The 21,263-nt window shown below is 44.1% G+C and overlaps 1 protein-coding gene across 1 annotated transcript; it reads left to right on the top strand.

Moving 5' to 3' along the window:
• Positions 1–7,331: 7,331 nt before the first annotated feature.
• Positions 7,332–8,692, top strand: LOC135376207 (uncharacterized). The gene is made up of 3 exons (XM_064608809.1): positions 7,332–7,981; positions 8,264–8,296; positions 8,585–8,692. The coding sequence occupies exons 1-3, from the start codon at positions 7,715–7,717 to the stop codon at positions 8,666–8,668; spliced, it is 384 nt and encodes a 127-aa protein (XP_064464879.1). The 5' UTR covers positions 7,332–7,714; the 3' UTR covers positions 8,669–8,692.
• The last annotated feature ends 12,571 nt before the right edge of the window (positions 8,693–21,263 follow it).

Here is a 21,263-nt window from a genome sequence, read left to right as displayed (position 1 = left end):
AATTCTAGAAGGTTCTCTCTTCTGCAGCGTAATGATTGTGCCGTCCATTGACTACGTACACAAAACGAGGCGAGCTTCCCGATTATGTTCAGCGACCTAGGGCATCTTCCCTCACGCCATGAATATTCTCTCTGTTAATTTTACTGATTTAATTAATGCGTTAAAAGTGAATTTACCAACAAGCTGAGCTGAAAATGCCAAAGTGTAGCTGCATTCGCAAATAATTTGTGCAATGGTCTATAGCGAAAGCGACATTCATTGCGTGTAATAGAATCCCGAATTACTAACTTTTCTTTCAATTTTAGTTGGGAAAGTAAAACAGCCTTTAACGTTGAGCATCCCCTTCAATATTTCTTTCGCTCTAAGGCTTTCAAATTCATTCGGATGGTTGCTATATTCTGTCACTTGAGTAACACTTGAGCGTTCTTTGTGTGGCAGAGCCGTTCCAAAGACTTTTTCTAATTTTGTACCGAAGAATGGTTGTAAATATATGTAAGGAGAAAAACTACTGTCTGTCATTTCTTGTGGTCTGTGTACACTGACATCAACGTAATCACCACGTTACACAGGTCGCATTTGAAAGCCAGTCTCAAACACTGACATAGGTGGACCTAACTCGCTCTTATAGTTAGTCCCTATGTGACTAGCTAAAGGTCTTAATCGCATCAGTCTCACCAGATCAGACTTTATGACTGACATTTAATAGCGACCTGGACCCATAAATTGAGGTACGATGCCCGACAAAGGATTACGGACACGATGCCGGCGTAATTTTTCTTCAGCGTCATACTGTGGTCGTCTACACAACAGGAGAAGGGGAAACAGAAGAATGATCCGTTACTACTTCTGCTTTCCACTTGTCGACGGCGGCACTGTCACGCTGGAGAAAAAGTATGCCGACCTGGTGTGCCGTAAGCTTTTGTCAAACGCTGTATCCTTAACATAAAAGTGGCGGGAATGTACTTCCTTAAGGCTAGGATATAGCTTCTAAGCCGGAGGTACAAAATTCAAGTCAACAGTAATATTAACAAAAAGGTAACGGTGATAATTCCATAAGGCTACACACAAGCCCCTATATACATAAGAGTTTAACTCTAAGAGTTTAACTCGCACTCTAAACATCAAGGTTACCGTGATATTTAAGAGGTACACCGTAGCTTTCATTGAAAATAAGCGAAAGCGAACACTGAATTCTTTTAAATTTCTTGGCCAATTTTTTGCCAGGAATGCCAGGAAGCCAGGAGTGTATATTGGACTGCAGCACTCGGTTACAGCTCCAATTTGACGCCACCTTCGAAAGCACCAATTTGTTTCCGTCATTTCGCCCCTCAGTGCTACGAAAGCAACGCTCAACTCGAACAGCAATTTGGAGAGAAATTCGAAGGCAATTTCTCACAACGCTGAAGGTGTCTCACCCGGGATTCTGAGCAGCAAGAGACAGCGAATCGCGGTAAGTCGTGTAATGGTCATTTGATAAATGATAATCCAAGCAAAGATGGCAAGCAAAGTCCAAGCGTCGTTATCCTCACATGATATTCTATAGATGTTCGACAGACACGTGCCTCAGAGTAATGATTTCTAGCTTCACGAATTAATGTCCATCGAACGTCTCTGGGAGCTTGCTAATTGGACTTTCAGTTTTTGGACGTTTAGCCACGAAGGCCAAACAGCTGTCCAATGCTGGTGTGGTGACGTTTGGGACTTGTAAGTACATGTTCTACGTGCAGCAAATGAGATTCTGCTGATTTTACCCTCTTAATATACGTTACAGTGGTGTAACCTATAAGAAATCTCGAAATCTACGTGTATTTCTACGTCTACGTCCACGAAAATACGTATGTTTCTAAAAGTTACAATAAAAGGTACGGGTTTAAGAGTGTGGTGGATAAGCCGCAGAGCGCCCGTGAGAAGAAAACATAGCGCATAAGCCGCGTGAAATTACGGTACTAGAGGGAGAGTTCACTTATTGTGTCCCACGCTTAGAGCGAAGCATTTTCCCTAATGAATGAATATAATTTATGGATTTTTACTGATAAAATTATAGCTCTGTTCCGTAAAGATGGAAAGCAGACAATGTGTTAATTTCTGTAATAGTTTTAAAAATTGTATTTCAAGAGTGAAAATCATTAATAATGTGATAAAGAAAATAACTTAGTGGCATCATAACCCTAGTAGCAGAATTTCTTGGGAGGACGTTATGGCTTATAGGGACGTTATGGGTCTTATACTTATACTTATCAAGTCTTATTTCTTATCAAACATTGTAAAGACGTGGCTAATATCCTCTTGAAAATTTATTGCAACGTTGCTTTACAACGTTTCTGCAACATTATGACAGCAAGAGACCCACGTTTCTTCAAAACATATACTATAATGCAGAGAGTCGAACCGAACCCGAACCCGAACCGAAAACCGTTATTAGCCGTTATTTTTGGCCGAACCGGAACTGAACCGAACCGAAAGAGTCGACGCCATCTTGGAGCTGAACCGGAACTAAACCGGTAAAAAAATACCGGTTTCCGGTTCAAATAACGGTTCACACGGAATTAAGTGCGAAACTGGATGTTGTGCATGAACACAAAAACTATTTTTCGTATTTTTTCTTCATTTATTAGCTTCGTAGACATCCTCTAGCTTGCCGAAAAGGTCGTGCCCTCCCAACAATGATTTGGATCTTCTCGAGTCACGAAATAGCAACAGATAGTAACTTAAAACTGCTAGGACTACTAACGTCTAAGACATACACATAAATATATATAAGAATTAGGGATCAACAGGAAATGGGGGACAATTTTGTTGAAGACGATCAGGACGTCAACGCGACGTCTAGAAGCCGTAATTTATAGAATGTTTTTAGGACGCGCCGATTTAACGTTTATAATACGTCTTCGACATTTCTGTTGAAGAGATATCCTAAAGGAAGACCTGCGTAAACGTCTTCCGTTCACGTTTGCAAGACGTACCGAGTTTCCATTTATAATACGTCTTCGCCATCTGTGTTCAAGACGTATCTTAGACGAGGACGATTTGTGTGCACTGAGTAAGTTTACTTTCGGTGGACCTACTGACTGTCTCAAATCAGAAGCAGTAGGAAACACAGGCGTTGAGTTGACGGGGAGCTAATACTCCCAGAAATTTCCCAATTCATGTTGTTTGTGTGCGTAATTAAAATACACTTTAGATACCTCACCCCCATTCTGACTCAGAGGCGAGAACGGCTATCGAGTTTGCGGGCGTTCCTAAGACGAGCAATGTATAGTATCCGTTTTCCCTTTGCATGGGTATAGACCATGGCCTATGGTCACCTCTACGCTGGTTCCCCTACGTGTAACGCTGTGGAGGGAGCCTGCTGTCCTTACGGTGGGAGCACCTCTGCTAACGCGGTCCACCCTGGTGAACTGCGTCTTCGATTTTGGCCGAAAGGTCACGTGGCAGTGTTGCTTGCAGTTCTGCTTAGAGAAACAGAAAATGGAACGTGTGGTGATGGTGCCTGAAGTTCAAAAATGAAAAAAAGAGGCACATATCCGCAAAACTGTACCCGGTGGATATCCACAGGGCTGAATTTTCTCACATTCAAATATGTGTTTTAAAGGTTTTTTGAACGTCTTCAACACGGCCACAAACACATCTTCAAGACTCGGGAAAGCGTCAACCTATCCTGGGATACAAGATGTTATGTAGATCAGATTGAACACGTCTTCTAGATGAAAATGTGGTTGTGGCTATACCTTTCCTCGACGTTTACAAAACGTTTTGTGCTACTAGGGTAGCACCCTCAATGAGAAAGTGACACTTTCCTATGACGTTTGCGTCAGAAACAGGCACTGCACTTCAGGATCACTCCGTTTGTAACACAAACCTGTCAGTTTTTCTTTGACAGCGCTGTGTCTTCGAGATCATCTCTACCGTTATCGCAGGCATCCTGATAAATGCGAATACGCGGACCAACCGACGTATATGTCGTCAGCTGTGCGACCTTCGGTCTTTCAAATATTCTCCCCTTCGTTTTTCTTTTTCTTCTTCTGTTCTCTTATCCGTAGTGCATCGCGAAAGCAAACTACCTGAGCTCAGCTCTAGCACTATTCGTGTGTACAACGCTGCAGCATAATTCCCAACGTGTGCGCGTGTGAACTTACATAAGCCCCTTATACACTAGCCACACTGCAAACTTAATGAAACGGAATGCCGGTAAGTTCACCTCCTCACCAACTATCATCTCGTGTGGCGTCGTTCTCTCCTGGCTTGTTGAAAGCAGGGGCGTGTTGAAAAAACGGTGTCATTCGGAATGATGGTTGGTCAGGAGGTGAAGTTACTGTCATTTCGTTTATTAAGTTTGCCCGGGCGTGCCTAGGGTGCTAGAAAGTAAAGCACCCGCCACACTCATGCTGGTCAGAATGAAAAGAAGATGCCAAGTTGGCTTTCTTTATGAATTTAAAATAAAAGAAGCAAAAACGACCATACTGACACAGTATCTAAAAATCGCCAGTGGGTCTAAAATGAGTCTAACTGTCTGTTTGCACTTGCTTTGTCTTTGTTCCACAGACACTTCACTCTAGCGCCGAGCACGTCGGCGGTCAATGCTGACACAATAACGTGCCCTTTAGTACACGTAATGTCCCGGAGCTCACGATCACACCATTCCAATTCAATTACATACCATGAAGCGTCGTTATCTGATTAACGTGCAATCGCGGTTCTAACTGGTAACGAATAATTTCAATTACTTAAATGACTTAGGCCAAGGTAGGAGGCTTGGTTGACTGTTATTCCTGGTGCGATTCTGCGAACAATCCGGTAGGTGAGTTAACCTCCGCGACCTGAGCTACGTGCGGGGAAAGTCAACCCAAACGAGTAATTCATGGCTATGCTCCTCTTGTAACCGCTACTAATCTTGTCTTTCATATCGCACAAACTCTTTCAAAATCCTGAACGACTACTGACGCTTTCCTGCCCACTTCAAGCACCGTAACACACACGCGGGAGCTTGTTTTAACCTGCCTGTTGTGCTTCATTCGCACCTGTCGCCCCTGTACCGGTTCGGGAACTGAACCGTTTGGAAAGAGCCGGTTTGAACCATTATAATTGCTTTCTGGAGCTGAACCGGAACCGAACCCTTATCACCGAACCTAAACCCGAACCGGACCGTTAAACGTTTCGGTTCGACTCTCTGCTATAATGAAGCGACATTTTGGTAATGTTTGCACTACATTATGGCAATGTTACAGCCAAAACATTTAGGCAACATTGCCATAACGTTCCTCAACATTACAGTAATATTTGCTCTACAAACGCCCCAGGTAGAAAATGTCAGGGCAACATTTCATTATCATCATCCTGCGACGTTGCATAGACGTTGCTGAGGACAACGACTTCAACTTTATTTCCAACATTCATTTGCAACACTGGAGGAATATGTGTACACAAAACTGCAACAACATTGTGGCCATGTAAGTATATATTTCATATTTCACATGGGATGCCACATGCAAGGCTGACAACATAGGTACCGTGGTTCTCCTGCATCGCTGGGGGTAGGGGGAGACCTGTATTGTCATATTGCTAGCTGTACGATGGGACAAGGAGTCTTTGTCATTAAGCAGGAGCTACCTATGAAGGTAGACTCTGCTGGGGAGGCGTCCTGTCATGTAACATGTTTCCGAATCAGACTCGCGCTACTTGGGTTATTAATTGCGAGTAGTGCACGAGACCCCCTCACAAAACGGGACACATTACGGAAATATCGCCTCAATACATCAATATCTCAATACCCCAACTAATGTTAGCGCTAACATTAGTAGTGCTAACACGCAGAAAGTAAGGTCATCAATTTCTGTTTCACTACCCTTGACTGCCGTCACTTGTAGGCACTGTTACTGCCAATGAGATTGAAGGGGCACACCGAGTGGGATGCTTCCACGACGCAAGGGAACGGCGAAACAGTCGATAAGACGAAACAAAGTATATTGTCGTGTGGACACAAACTCAATTCAACGCCGTTTTCCTTAGGTGAAGATTTCTGCCTCAACATCCGCACCTCTTGTCAACACTTATTGTGATTTGCCAAGACAATGTCATGTCCTCTCAAACTAAAATACGATAAATTACTTGCCGATGTAAAGTGCTATCGTTATGACAGTGATCGCTGTGTAGTCGTGGAACAATGACATCCTCGTCCCATGAATAACCTATCAGTGTCCTCCACGTACCCTCTGTCACTCCTATTCACAAGCATTCGAATTGTACTGCCCAAGGCGGATGTGCTGCATGACTTCATCGTACCCCCGGACTTCTATGTTATTGTCCTTACCGAAACCTGGTTACATGAAGGCATTACCAGTGCTAAAATCTATCCTAGTCTTCCGGATAAAGCTGATCGTCGCGGCGGTGGCGTACACAAGATGGTGACATAGCAGATGCCAAGCTTATTCACAATGTCTTGTGATCGTCCCAGAACAAGAAGGGACTCGTGCCTCTATGCCTCTCGTGACTCGTGCCTCTAGAATCACAACACCGGTAAACTACCACTGCTCTTTAAAATAATAATAATTGAGACCCTGGAACACTCAACATCATCACCAGGCTTATGTAATACATGACCCTTTCTATGCTCATACACTCGTCGTCTGAGGCTACACCTGCGAGCAAAAAGGCGCGAAAGCCTGGGGGCAAAGTTGTATTCGCGCACGACAGAACGCCTTTACGGGAACAGACATATGATGTGATTGCATTCCTACTATATTAATGATTTGCTATCTTGCATTGCAGTTTAGAAATCTATTACAAAACTATAATTTTAGGAACATATTAAAATTCTACTTTATCAATCAAGCGCTCCAAGTTTTTCTCTCTTGCCATTTCAGCCTACCGGGTCTTGTCATGCAGTGAAGCAGACTCACATCCAAAATAATTAATTTACACTGAGGGTGCCGTGCTTCATAGGAATTTCTACCCTGTGCTCAGATGCAAGCGTTTCTGCTCAAATACCTATAACTGCAAACAGCTTTCTTCTTCAACATACCGAGCTCCTAACAACATGTAACAAACAAGCAGAGAAACAAACTTCTCATGAATTAAGCTTTACAAAGCGGCAGACTCTGCTTTCTTCTGCGCAAAAGTAGTGATTTGAGGAAAGAGCAGCAAAAAATTGCACGCGCTTGTGTTGGAATTGGTATGACTTCAAAAACCGAAGCATACTCTAATAAACTGACAAAAAGAGACCCATTTGTGCCACCAGATAATTCTTGCATATCGCTACATACACAGTTGCATTGTCCCTGCGTAAAGAAAGCACAAGACAGGGATACACAAATTTATTTAAAGGGACTGTCGCATCCGGAACCGTGGTTACGAATCCAATACCAATGTGTTCGGTACACTACCACGAGCTATTTGCCAAATTTTCTCCTTCCAAAACGGACCGGGTGATGAGGAATCGAATTTAAAAGATCCGGTTTCGTTTTGATCCTCGAAAGCGCCAGCGCCAACAACATCGCGTGACGCAAGGTCGAATCTGGCTAATCCGCTGTGAAGGACGCTGTCGTCTGCCGCCAAGTCTGGGGCTGCTTTGTTTTTTTCCGGCACGTCGCCCGTATTCACATGTGACACTTTCTAGTGACTCGGATACTATCGCTACGCTTGCATCCTTCGCGTGGGATGTCGTTTGGAAACCGACGCAGCGTTCCCGACTCCAGGAAAACTTCCTTCGAAAACCTCGATGTTTGATTTCGCACGCCAAGGATACAGCTACAGCCAGACCCCAGACGAAGCGAAAGTTGGAAGCAGCTACATCACTAGCGGGTATCCAGATGAAGCAAGGAGTGTTCATGCTGTCCGTGTATGCTCCTCGCATTTCACCGATAATGTGTACCTGGATGAGAACGTCATGGAAGTGCAACTTGGATTGACACAAAAAAGGAACGAATTGAAACTTGACGCCGTTCCGACAGTGTTCCACGAACAAAGCGAGCCAGCAACTTCGACAGTAAGTCACAATGTCTATGTAGTTTCCCAATCAGGTCTGTCACTCTTGCGCGTGAGTAACTTAGCAGCAAAAGACGAAATCGGTACAACGTAAGGTATCCCCTAACCTATGATTAATAACTAGATAAATAAAATACAATAAACAAGTTCAAGTGATGTCATTCATATGAACGTGATTGACTTTTCTCGTTAACGGACGCGTTATCATGAAACTTTCACTGTTACTGAACCTGTGACTTTTGTGGAATGTGGTAGACATGATTGGTTTTCATGTGTATTACAGCTGCAGGCAGTTCGACAGGGTCAAGCGCAAGTGGTACGTATATTACTTAAATACGTATAATGTGTTTACAATTTTTGGACACAGAACAATTCGCAAACTATGAACCCCGATCACTAAAAGGAAGAGCTGACGCTGTTTGTGTGCTGGTGTTAGAAACAGGCACTATACAAACAGTACCTCTGTCCGTAACATAAGCGCCATAACCCACTTCCCAGTTACCTTTTATCTCTCTGTTTGTGAACTGTTTGTGTGCTGTAGGGCGGCGGTTTTTGCGGTTGTCGTAGCCAACTTGAGGTGCACTTTTGACGTTCTGTGTTATAGAAGGACCAGGTGCTGCTGATCAAGTCCCATCCATCCATGAAACGGCATCAAACAATGTACGTGTGTGCACGGCAATTTTGCTGAGAGACCTGGTTTTTACACTAATGCCTTTACGACGCCTCTGACGAATTAGGATCTTCCAGAACAGTGCTTTCTTCATCCAAGTTCAAGAAGTAAAGAGAATGACTTCATGGCTTCTACTGACATCTCACAGCTACATGCCAAGACAAAATAACTTGACAGCAGGAAATGAAAAGAAAAAAAAAGGTCCATTTCAGGTCCACCCAAATCTTTGTGCAGAGGCTGACAACAACAACGCTATTGTGAGATGATGGATGATGCTGATGCAGCGTTGAGATTAAGCCCTTGTTTCCTTTTTTGCAATGCTATACATTACTGCTGGTAAAATGTAAAATGATGCACCTACCTCCAGACATTAAAGGGGCTACCAGAGATGTAGTGTCAATTCAACAGAAAACCTGCATGTTCTACGAGGCACTGTCACATAAGCATTGGCCAAATTTGCTGTCCTGTGAGCTTTGATAGGATATGCCGTAGATAGTAAGAGGCCTCTTACTGTAAAAGGGAGGTGCACTAATCGAGTAGTGGTGTCTGAGGCATGAGGGCCATTTCAGGATGTACTAACCCTTCTAAAATTTTACACTTGGTTATGCCCAGAGATCGATCCAGATCCCCCCCCCCCAACACCCCGAGTTTTTTTCCTGTGTACCACTGTTATAATGAAACCGTCCAATTTACTGTCCAATCGTCCCGTTTTCATTGCAATTGAAATACTTACAAAACTGTTCATTTTTTTTATTTTTGTGAGTCACCGCTTCAGATCCCAAGGGACATTGCCAGTGTGGTGCACGCTGATAACTGTCTGTGCATAGCAAATAATAAATATCTGTGCGTGAAGAGTTGGATGTGGACTTGTGCAATGGCTCTTGAATGGACAACACTCAGTCAACACAAAGATTTATTCACATTTGCGTAACTTATTGCCTGTCATTATAATAATTATTATAATACATAGACAAGAGGTAATGCTCTGCCAAGGATCTCTGTTACAAGTTACAGTCTTGAAAGCTGTTTTCAAGACAGTGATGCTAAAAAATTGGATCAATGGCAGGTATCAAAATTTGTTTTGCTGTATCATGGCAGAACAATCTTCCGTGGGAATGACAAATTTTGGACATTCCCAGACAGATGTATCACTTACTATGATAATGAGGTGTAACTGTACCATTAGTGAGTTATGAAACGTTACCTGAAATTATTTGACGTGTTATATCCCTCACATGCTATAATACTGCCAACGATAAGAAGCATTACACTATCATTAAAAGTATAACTGTCACTTATGGCCAGGTAGTTTATTGCTCCTGCCTATTCCTTTGCACTTCTCGGGATTACTGTGGTAACACAGATTCTGTTTCACACTTCTCAATTGGAAACTACGCAAGTCTATTATGGTGTAGGTGTGAACAGGAAATGAGGCACACTAAAGATGATAGTCCTGATAGGACCAGGATGGAAAAACGTTGGCGAATCATGCGGACGACACACCCAGGTATCTGTCGTCTGTTTTTCGGTCCAAGGAATCTCCAAACTCAGCTTGTAAACACACAATAAGCAGTGAACCTGACGTAGCTGTAAAAAGAGAGGACACTTTCCTAAACACGTAGCATAGTTAATTTCCTGACAATCATTCTAATTCTAACCCGGCCCTTGAGTTGCACAGTTGGTTAGAGCCTTCTAACTTTCATGGGGCATCCGTCGTGTGTGCAAACAACGACGACAACTACGAAAATAAGGATTGCTCGACGTGCCTATCTATCGTGGGCACAGTAGGCGAAGACTGTGATCGTCGCTGCAATACTGCGGTAGATACACCACTAGAAGTTCTGGCCGATGACAGGGAGCTGGGAACAAAGTGTGATGCGTGCGTGTGGTGCGTGCCGTCATTGCACAACTCTACCACTTCACCAGCACTGCAGCATATAGGTACTCATCCAGTTCCTGAGGAACACAGACGCCGCACAAACACTTGGATTGTTTCCTGCGTCGTATTGTGAATGTCACGGGATTAAATATTGAGCACTCCGATCATGAACGTACCTAAAGCAGTGGTCCTGAGGCTCGTTCTGTTGCGCTAACGCAGCTGCGGCACGTACATCACCAGCGACTTGCAGGATAAGCGGATCCGTCGAATATGGGCCGTCATCAAACATGTATATTCGTCACGGGAACTATTACTAAAGGCATTTGAACAGCACGATTCGCCACTTCCGCGTTCCGAGTCCGCCATCTCCGTATGTGCCTTCGCCTTCGTCTCCCTGACCTTGCTGATGCAAGCTGCAAGCCGCGGGGACTCCTCTGGCTCGCCGCGTTCTTATTGGTCAGATTCCATGTGACGTTGCTAAAGATTCTCAGCAGGGAGTTCCGCTGGACGCCCGCTTCCGTCGTCTGCTGTAGCGCCGCTTACACACGAATTATGCAAAAAGTATTCCGTCGATCGGAACGGGACTTTCGGAGTCATGGTCAGTGAAGGACGGGGAATCTCATTTCACTGTGGTTTCGGAATCGATCTGTGGTCGATGCGACTGTCCCTTTAAGTGAGCAGGGAAAAGGCTTAAGTCGAACCGCTCAAGAATAATCGGATAATCACCGCTTATCGCTACGACACTCAATGGCCGGCACTACATGACAGCAACAAGATACTAGCGGCGGGTAAAACTCCAACAAGAAAGACACTGCTAAACAAGTCCAGTAAGCTGTAACTGCAAGAAACCGTTGCGCACGCTAAGCAACTGAGAAAAAGACACTCATTTCTGCTATCAGAAAATTATTGCATAATGCGATACACACAGCCGCGTTGGGGGCGCGGACAATTGCTCACTGGACAATTGCTCACCGGACAGTTGCTCACCGGACAATTGCTCACCAAAAAACTGCTGAGGCCGGACAATTGCTCAGCACAGAACCATTGAAGCCGGACAATTACTCACCGCCTCTTTCACCACACTTATATTGTGATTTTATTTCTCGTTTATGGCGCTTGACTTTTTTATGTTAGCTGAACTTCTTTTTTAGCTGTCTAAGTTGCTTCAAATAGATCTAGGAAATCCACCAGTGAAGAGGCTGAGGCGAGAGGTCGTCCACTTGCAGGCACGCCTGAAGCGTCTTTGTCAGGACCTGCGTCCATGGGGCGTTCCTATAGGAGTTTTTTTCCAAGGGGTGGACAGCAAAGTGCTTCCAGGGGGCAATGCGTGCATCCACCTCACCTCCTTCCCTGGGGCGGACGCTGCGGACTGTGCGGGTGTTCACAGGTTCATATTATTAGAAAAAATTATGACCTATGAATAAAGGGTGCAAAATTTTCACAAGTGACCTTGCTCCCCTCTCTGTGCGCCCATGTCTGCGTCACCAGGATCTTCCAAGACACAAGCCGGAGGAATACATCTCTATTTTACCACTCAAATTCACGAATTTTCTATGTCTGTCCAAGTCTGTTTAGCGAACGCAAGCCACATTTTAGCGCCCGATTGGCTTAGCAGGGCGGACACGACTGAACAGCATGTATTAGGTTAGTCCAAGTGCAGCGTTTGCATTGCTATGTCCAGGTTAGTCTAAGTTCGCTGTTGACAGTTTCCCGCGCGCGACTGTGCATTTTATAGTCAGATAACATTTATTTACAGTAGTTTATTTTGCAATGGGGATTTCGATCACTTTATTTCGCGGTAACCCAAATTCAGCTAACATAAAAAAGTCAAGTATATGAGCGCCATAAACAATAAATAAAATCACATCACATGAAAACGCGAAATAAAATTACATATAAGTGCGGTGAAAGAGGCGCGGTGAGCAATTATCCGGTTCTCTGGTGAGCAATTGTCCGGCCTCAGCAGTTTTTTGGTGAGCAATTGTCTGGTGAGCAACTGTCCGGTGAGCAATTATCCGGTGAGCAATTGTCCTGGATCCGCTGCGTTGTCCCTTCATAAAGAAAGCGCAGGCCAAGCGTATCCACAAATTCCCTTAAGCGATCAGGGAAAATGACTTCTACTCGGGCAGCATAATGCGGTATACGCTGAATTTTTACGGGTGAAAATTGCAAGGCACTGCTAAGCAATTACACACACACACACACACGACAGCGCATACAACACAGGTCGGGGAAAAGGCTTAAGACGGAGCGCTCAGGAATAATCGCAGCGTTACCGCACATCGCTACGAAGCTCAACGGCTAACACAAGACTACAACAACAAGATATTAGCGAAGGGTAAAAATTGCCGCAAGAAAGACACTACTGATCAACTCCAGACATGCGACATCGCATGCAAAATACTGCTTATCGGGCAAAAGGCATAAGCCTGCCACAGAACATCATAGAGCATACACAAGTTCATTTTTCTATTTCGCGTAAACTAAACTCGGTCTTCTTGGAAAACGACACACAAATTTTCTTAGGGAGGAAAGAAATGTCGGAATTTCTACTCCGTGCTCAGATACCAGCGTTTCTGCTCAAATACCCATAACTGCAAAATTACACACTGCTTACTTCATCAACATATCAGTTGTTAGGAGCTCGGCTGCGAACACCCATCAAAATCTTAACGAACAGCCCCACTTCCACTGACAGAACACTATTCAGCTTTACCAAGCGGCTTTCTTCTGCGTAAAAGTTGAGAAATAAGAAAAGAGCAGTGAAAAATTACACGCACTTTTGCTCGCATAGCTATAAGAAAAAAAATAAAATAACGAGGCACACGGTAATAAACTGAGACAAAAATACCCATTTCTGCTATCAGATAACTATTGCATAATGCTACATGCATAGTCGCGTTATCCCTGCGTAAAGAAAGCACAGAACCAGGGTACACATCCCGTAAGCGAGAAGGGAAAGTCACTTCTTCTCGGACAGCATAATACGGTAAAGTCAGAAATTTTGCCAAGAAAATCTAGTTTGAACACAGCTACGAGCGTGACAGACACATACTAACGAACAAACAAAAACTCCTATTCACTTCTACTGATAGAATTGCAGCTAAAGGCTTGAACCACTCGGCAAGAACAAAGCACACCGCTTCAGGAAGGCATATCAAATGCAGCGCAACAGGATCCAACAGAACTCATAAAATATCCCGCCCAAAACAAGGACTTCACCTGGGTCGCGTGGTAATTCCATTAAAAACGCTCGTCCAATCCAACAGATTACAATGCAAACGCGATAATTATTTTTTAAACCACTATTTCACGCAATAGTACATAAATGTATCACTCGTGTCACACGAAAAGGCAAACACAAAGAACTTACTTGCCAAATGGGGTCTCAGCTTCAGAAAAGCGCGCGCATTCACGCACACATACACACACACACATTTTTGGTAGACACAAACTCGCAAACTCAGTCTATTTCACAACCACGTTATTTATTCCTCAGGTCAATAATTATCCTACCATCGTCAAAAGACGTCACACACATGCATGCGAACGTGGAACAATAGGCCTTCGTTCCGGATGTGTATCGCCACTCGGCCGGCGCGAACCAAAAAAAGAAAGGAATGCATGTTCGCTATACATCCAAGAAAAAACGGCAGTGTGCTTCTGCGCAACAACCATTATACAGGAGTGAATTTACTTCGTTTTCCTTTTATTTCCTTGCAGCCACATATTTTGCAAAAATACTTAGAGTGGAACGGGTAAATGTGAACAGCGTTCGCTACACGCTTGTAGCTCTCATCATCTTTAAACCAAACCAGCTGACATGTACACATAAGCACACGACCCTTCACTAAACAGGTAAGTCGCTAATGACTCTCATAAAATAAAATAAAATTGTCATTCCATCATCATTGCCTGCAAGCTTCAGTACACAACAGAGGAATGCGCGCCCATCAGCACGCCTTGGGCTCACTTCGCAAACACACGATAACTTTCTGGATATATCCTACTGCCTCCGGAATCAACGATTTAGCACAAGGATAATCATCCGCTTCGTGTCGTATTTTTTTAAGAAACGCCAAAAAGCCTCACTCTCGTCGTGTCAAACAGTACGTAGGGACTGATACCAACGAGGTAATTTTTGTTTATTTATTTTATTTTATTTCTTCTTCAGAGTTTAGTACTTTGTACGAGTCATCTAAACTTACCATGTCTGCTTTGCCGCTGTTAAAGTGATAAAACAGTGCGCTTGCGCGGGGAATCGGTAACGGACCACGCGCGTGATTGCGACCACGTGTCCAAACCGCGAGAACGGCCCCGCGCGCGGCTCGCGTGGGTACGCTGTTCGGGCGCACTGTTTTATCACTTTTATCACGCTATTGCTTTATCACGCGCTATTTTATCACAGCGGCAAAGCAGACATGGTAAGTTTAGATGACTGTACGAAGTGAGCCCAAGGCGTGCTGATGGGCGCGCTACGTTGCGCGATGGGATTGCTCTGTTGTGCACTGAAGCTTGCAGGCAATGATGATGGGATGATTATTTTATTTTATTTTATGAGAGTCATTAGCGACCTACCTATTTAGTGAAGGGTCGTGTGGTTATGTACACATGTCGGCTGGTTTGGTTTAAAGGGACTGTCGCATCCGGAACCGTGGTTACGAATCCAATACCAATGTGTTCGGTACACTACCACGAGCTATTTGCCAAATTTTCTCCTTCCAAAACGGACCGGGTGATGAGGAATCGAATTTAAAAGATCCGGTTTCGTTTTGATCCTCGAAAGCGCCAGCGCCAACAACATCGCGTGACGCAAGGTCGAATCTGGCTAATCCGCTGTGAAGGACGCTGTCGTCTGCCGCCAAGTCTGGGGCTGCTTTGTTTTTTTCCGGCACGTCGCCCGTATTCACATGTGACACTTTCTAGTGACTCGGATACTATCGCTACGCTTGCATCCTTCGCGTGGGATGTCGTTTGGAAACCAACGCAGCGTTCCCGACTCCAGGAAAACTTCCTTCGAAAACCTCGATGTTTGATTTCGCACGCCAAGGATACAGCTACAGCCAGACCCCAGACGAAGCGAAAGTTGGAAGCAGCTACATCACTAGCGGGTATCCAGATGAAGCAAGGAGTGTTCATGCTGTCCGTGTATGCTCCTCGCATTTCACCGATAATGTGTACCTGGATGAGAACGTCATGGAAGTGCAACTTGGATTGACACAAAAAAGGAACGAATTGAAACTTGACGCCGTTCCGACAGTGTTCCACGAACAAAGCGAGCCAGCAACTTCGACAGTAAGTCACAATGTCTATGTAGTTTCCCAATCAGGTCTGTCACTCTTGCGCGTGAGTAACTTAGCAGCAAAAGACGAAATCGGTACAACGTAAGGTATCCCCTAACCTATGATTAATAACTAGATAAATAAAATACAATAAACAAGTTCAAGTGATGTCATTCATATGAACGTGATTGACTTTTCTCGTTAACGGACGCGTTATCATGAAACTTTCACTGTTACTGAACCTGTGACTTTTGTGGAATGTGGTAGACATGATTGGTTTTCATGTGTATTACAGCTGCAGGCAGTTCGACAGGGTCAAGCGCAAGTGGTACGTATATTACTTAAATACGTATAATGTGTTTACAATTTTTGGACACAGAACAATTCGCAAACTATGAACCCCGATCACTAAAAGGAAGAGCTGACGCTGTTTGTGTGCTGGTGTTAGAAACAGGCACTATACAAACAGTACCTCTGTCCGTAACATAAGCGCCATAACCCACTTCCCAGTTACCTTTTATCTCTCTGTTTGTGAACTGTTTGTGTGCTGTAGGGCGGCGGTTTTTGCGGTTGTCGTAGCCAACTTGAGGTGCACTTTTGACGTTCTGTGTTATAGAAGGACCAGGTGCTGCTGATCAAGTCCCATCCATCCATGAAACGGCAATGTACGTGTGTGCACGGCAATTTTGCTGAGAGACCTGGTTTTTACACTAATGCCTTTACGACGCCTCCGACAAATTAGGATCTTCCAGAACAGTGCTTTCTTCATCCAAGTTCAAGAAGTAAAGAGAATGACTTCATGGCTTCTACTGACATCTCACAGCTACATGCCAAGACAAAATAACTTGACAGCAGGAAATGAAAAGAAAAAAAAAAGGTCCGTTTCAGGTCCACCCAAATCTTTGTGCAGAGGCTGAACCAAACGACGCTATTGTGAGATGATGAATGATGCTGATGCAGCGTTGAGATTAAGCCCTTGTTTCCTTTTTTGGAATGCTATACATTACTGCTGGTTAAATGTAAAATGATGCACCTACCTCCAGACATTAAAGGGGCTACCAGAGATGTAGTGTCAATTCAACAGAAAACCTGCATGTTCTACGAGGCACTGTCACATAAGCATTGGCCAAATTTGCTGTCCTGTGAGCATTGATAGGATATGCGGTAGATAGTAAGAGGCCTCTTACTGTAAAAGGGAGGTGCATTAATCGAGTAGTGGGGTCTGAGGCATGAGGGCCATTTCAGGATGTACTAACCCTTCTAAAATTTTACACGTGGTTATGCCCAGAGATCGATCCAGATCCCCCCCAACACCCCGAGTTTTTTTCCTGTGTACCACTGTTATAATGAAACCGTCCAATTTACTGTCCAATCGTCCCGTTTTCATTGCAATTGAAGTACTTACAAAACTGTTTATTTTATTTTTTATTTTTGTGAGTCCCCGCTTCAGATCCCAAGGGACATTGCCAGTGTGGTGCACGCTGATAACTGTCTGTGCATAGCAAATAATAAATATCTGTGCGTGAAGAGTTGGATGTGGACTTGTGCAATGGCTCTTGAATGGACAACACTCAGTCAACACAAATATTTATTCACATTTGCGTAACTTATTGCCTGTCATTATAATAATTATTATAATACATAGACAAGAGGTAATGCTCTGCCAAGGATCTCTGAAGTTATAGTCTTGAAAGCTGTTGTCAAGACAGTGGTGCTAAAAAATTGGATCAATGGCAGGTATCAAAATTTGTTTTGCTGTATCAAGGCAGAACAATCTTCCGTGGGAATGACAAATTTTGGACATTCCCAGACAGATGTATCACTTACTATGATAATGAGGTGTAACTGTACCATTAGTGAGTTATGAAACGTTACCTGAAATTATTTGACGTGTTATATTCCTCACATGCTATAATACTGCCAACGATAAGAAGCATTACACTATCATTAAAAGTATAACTGTCACTTATGGCCAGGTAGTTTATTGCTCCTGCCTATTACTTTGCACTTCTCGGGATTACTGTGGTAACACAGATTCTGTTTCACACTTCTCAATTGGAAACTACGCAAGTCTATTATGGTGTAGGTGTGAACAGGAAATGAGGCACACTAAAGATGATAGTCCTGATAGGACCAGGATGGAAAAACGTTGGCGAATCATGCGGACGACACACCCAGGTATCTGTCGTCTGTGTTTCGGTCCAAGGAATCTCCAAACTCAGCTTGTAAACACACAATAAGCAGTGAACCTGACGTAGCTGTAAAAAGAAAGAACACTTTCCTAAACACGTAGCATAGTAATTTCCTGACAATCATTCTAATTCTAACCCGGCCCTTGAGTTGCACAGTTGGTTAGAGACTTCGTAACTTTCATGGGGCATTCGTCGTGTGTGCAAACAACGACGACAACTACGAAAATAAGGATTGCTCGACGTGCCTATCTATCGTGGGCACAGTAGGCGAAGACTGTGATCGTCGCTGCAATACTGCGGTAGATACACCACTAGAAGTTCTGGCCGATGACAGGGAGCTGGGAACAAAGTGTGATGCGTGCGTGTGGTGCGTGCCGTCATTGCACAACTCTACCACTTCACCAGCACTGCAGCATATAGGTACTCATCCAGTTCCTGAGGAACACAGACGCCGCACAAACACTTGGATTGTTTCCTGCGTCGTAGTGTGAACGTCACGGGATTAAGTATTGAGCACTCCGATCATGAACGTACCTAAAGCAGTGGTCCTGAGGCTCGTTCTATTGCGCTAACGCAGCTGCGGCACGTACATCACCAGCGACTTGCAGAAGAAGCGGATCCGTCGAATATGGGCCGTCATCAAACATGTATATTCGTCACGGGAGCTATTATTAAAGGCATTTGAACATCACGATTCGCCACTTCCGCGTTCCGAGTCCGCCATCTCCGTATGTGCCTTCGCCTTCGTCTCCCTGACCTTGCTCATTCAAGCTGCAAGCCGCGGGGACTCCTCTGGCTCGCCGCGTTCTTATTGGTCAGATTCCATGTGACGTTGCTAAAGATTCTCAGCAGGGAGTTCCGCTTGACGCCCGCTTCCGTCGTCTGCTGTAGCGCCGCTTACACACGAATTATGCAAAAAGTATTCCGTCGATCGGAACGGGACTTTCGGAGTCATGGTCAGTGAAGGACGGGGAATCTCATTTCACTGTGGTTTCGGAATCGATCTGTGGTCGATGCGACTGTCCCTTTAAAGATGATGAGAGCTACAAGCGTGTAGCGAATGATGTTCACATTTACCCGTTCCACTCTATAGTATTCTTGCAAAATATGTGGCTGCAAGGAAATAAAAGGAAAACGAAGCGAATTCGCTCCTGAAGAATGATTGCTGCGCAGAAGCACAGCGCCGTTTTTATTGGATGTATAGCGAACATGCATTCCTTTCTGATTTTGGTTCGCGCCGGGCGAGTGGCGATATCCTATTACATCCGGAACGAAGGCCTATTGTTTCGCGTTCGCATACATGTGTGTGCCTTCTTTTGACGATGGTAGGATAATTATTGACCCGAGGAATAATATGGATTGATGTGGTTGTGAAATAGACTGAGTTTCCGACTTTGTGTCTAAAAAAAATGTGAGTGTGTGTGTGCGCGCGAGCGCGCAAGCTTTTCTGAAGCTGGAACCCCATTTGACAAGTAAGTGCTTTGTGTTTGCCTTTTCGTGTGACACGAGTGGTACATTTATGTACTATTCCGTGAAATAGTGGTTTAAAAAATAATTGTTATCGCGTTTGCATTGTAATCTGTTGGATTGAACGAGCGTTTTAATGGAATTACCACGCGACCCTGGTGAAGTCCTTGTTTTGGGCGGGATATTTTATGAGTTCTGTTGGATCCTGTTGCGCTGCATTTGATATGCCTTCCTGAAGCGGTGTGCTTTGTTCTTGCCGAGTGGTTCAAGCCTTTAGCTGCAATTCTATCAGTAGAAGTGAATAGGAATGTTTTTTTTTTCTTCGTTAGTATGTGTCTGCCACGCTGGTAGTTTTCTCGGCAAAAATTCACATTTATCGTATTATCTGTCCGAGCAGAAGTGCCGTTCCCTCCTCGCTTAAGGCGGTGCATCACCACCGATGCTCTATGGGAATCCCCATACATTTTTCAACTCTCGTAGCGCCGCGAAAATTTGGTTGATCTCCGTGCAACTGCTTTTAAATGGAAGAGGGTGCTTAGATCTAGTGCATGATCGCAGCAGATTTTGCGTTTTAGACTCAGAAATTTTTATATCGTCGTCGAAAGGTTTGGGAAAAGCTATATTTCGAGATTCCGCTCGCTTACAAAATAGAGCCGCCCAAAATCGAAAATCTGGCTCGATCACGCACTAGAAAAACATATCAAGAACCAATACCAACAAAAAGATTGCACCTATGTTAAGCCGTTGACACGGCACGCGAGTTCTTGTCAGGTATGGTCATCCGTCGAGTACGTCTCTTCAGAATGGGAAGCGCAGTGCTGCCATCTATCGCGCAGGGATAACGTGAATGTGCATGTAACATTATGCAATAATTATCTGATAGCAGAAATGGGTATCTTTGTCTTAGTTTATGAGCGTGTGCCTCGTTATTTTATTTTTATTTTTTCTTATAGCTATGCGAGCAAAAGTGCGTGTAATTTTTCACTGCTCTTTTCTTATTTCTCTACTTTTACGCAGAAGAAAGCCGCTTGGTAAAGCTCAATAGTGTTCTGTCAGTGGAAGTGGGGCTCTTTGTTAAGATTTTGTTAGGTGTTCGCAGCCTAGCTCCTAACAACTGATATGTTGATGAAGTAAGCAGTGTTTAATTTTGCTGTTAGGGGTATTTGAGCAGAAACGCTGGTATCTGAGCACGGAGTAGAAATTCCGACATTTCTCTGCTCCGTAAGAAAATGTGTGCGTCGTTTTTCAAGCAGACCGCGTTTAGATTACGCGAATAGAAAAATGAACTTGTGTATGCTCTATGATGTTCTGTGGCAGGCTAAGGCATTTTTGCCGGATGAGCAGTATTTTGCATGCGATGTCGCATGTCTGGAATTGGTCAGTAGTGTCTTTCTTGCGGCAATTTTTACCCTTCGCTAATATCTTGTTTTTGTCATCTTGCGTTAGCCGTTGAGCTTCGTAGCGATGTGCTGTAACGGTGCCATTATTCCTGAGCGCTCCGTCTAAGCCTTTTCCCCGTCGTGTGTTGTATGCGCTGTCGTATGTGTGTGTGATTGCTTAGCAGTGCCTTGCAATTTTCACCCGTAAAAATTCAGCGTATATCACATTATGCTGCCCGAGTAGAAGTCGTTTTCCCTCATGTGTGTATACGCTTGGCCTGCACTTTCTTTACGCAGGAACAACGCGGCTCTGTGTATCGCATTATGCAATAGTTTTCTGATAGCAGAAATGAGTGTCTTTTCAGTTGATTAGCGTGCGCTACGGTTTCTTGCAGTTACAGCTATTGGAACACA

Source organism: Ornithodoros turicata, unplaced genomic scaffold (genome assembly GCF_037126465.1).
Source record: "Ornithodoros turicata isolate Travis unplaced genomic scaffold, ASM3712646v1 ctg00001056.1, whole genome shotgun sequence".
Lineage (NCBI taxonomy): Eukaryota > Metazoa > Arthropoda > Arachnida > Ixodida > Argasidae > Ornithodoros > Ornithodoros turicata.
This window is presented reverse-complemented; position numbering and strand designations above follow the sequence as displayed.

What these genes read in the sequence shown, in the direction of transcription:
- LOC135376207 (XM_064608809.1), top strand. Translation starts at nt 7,715, where the DNA reads ATGTTTGATTTCGCACGCCAAGGATACAGCTACAGCCAGACCCCAGAC. An exon ending in GCGAGCCAGCAACTTCGACA is followed by an intron (nt 7,982 to 8,263) that starts GTAAGTCACAAT and finishes TGTGTATTACAG; the next exon opens with CTGCAGGCAGTTCGACAGGG. An exon ending in GACAGGGTCAAGCGCAAGTG is followed by an intron (nt 8,297 to 8,584) that starts GTACGTATATTA and finishes TCTGTGTTATAG; the next exon opens with AAGGACCAGGTGCTGCTGAT.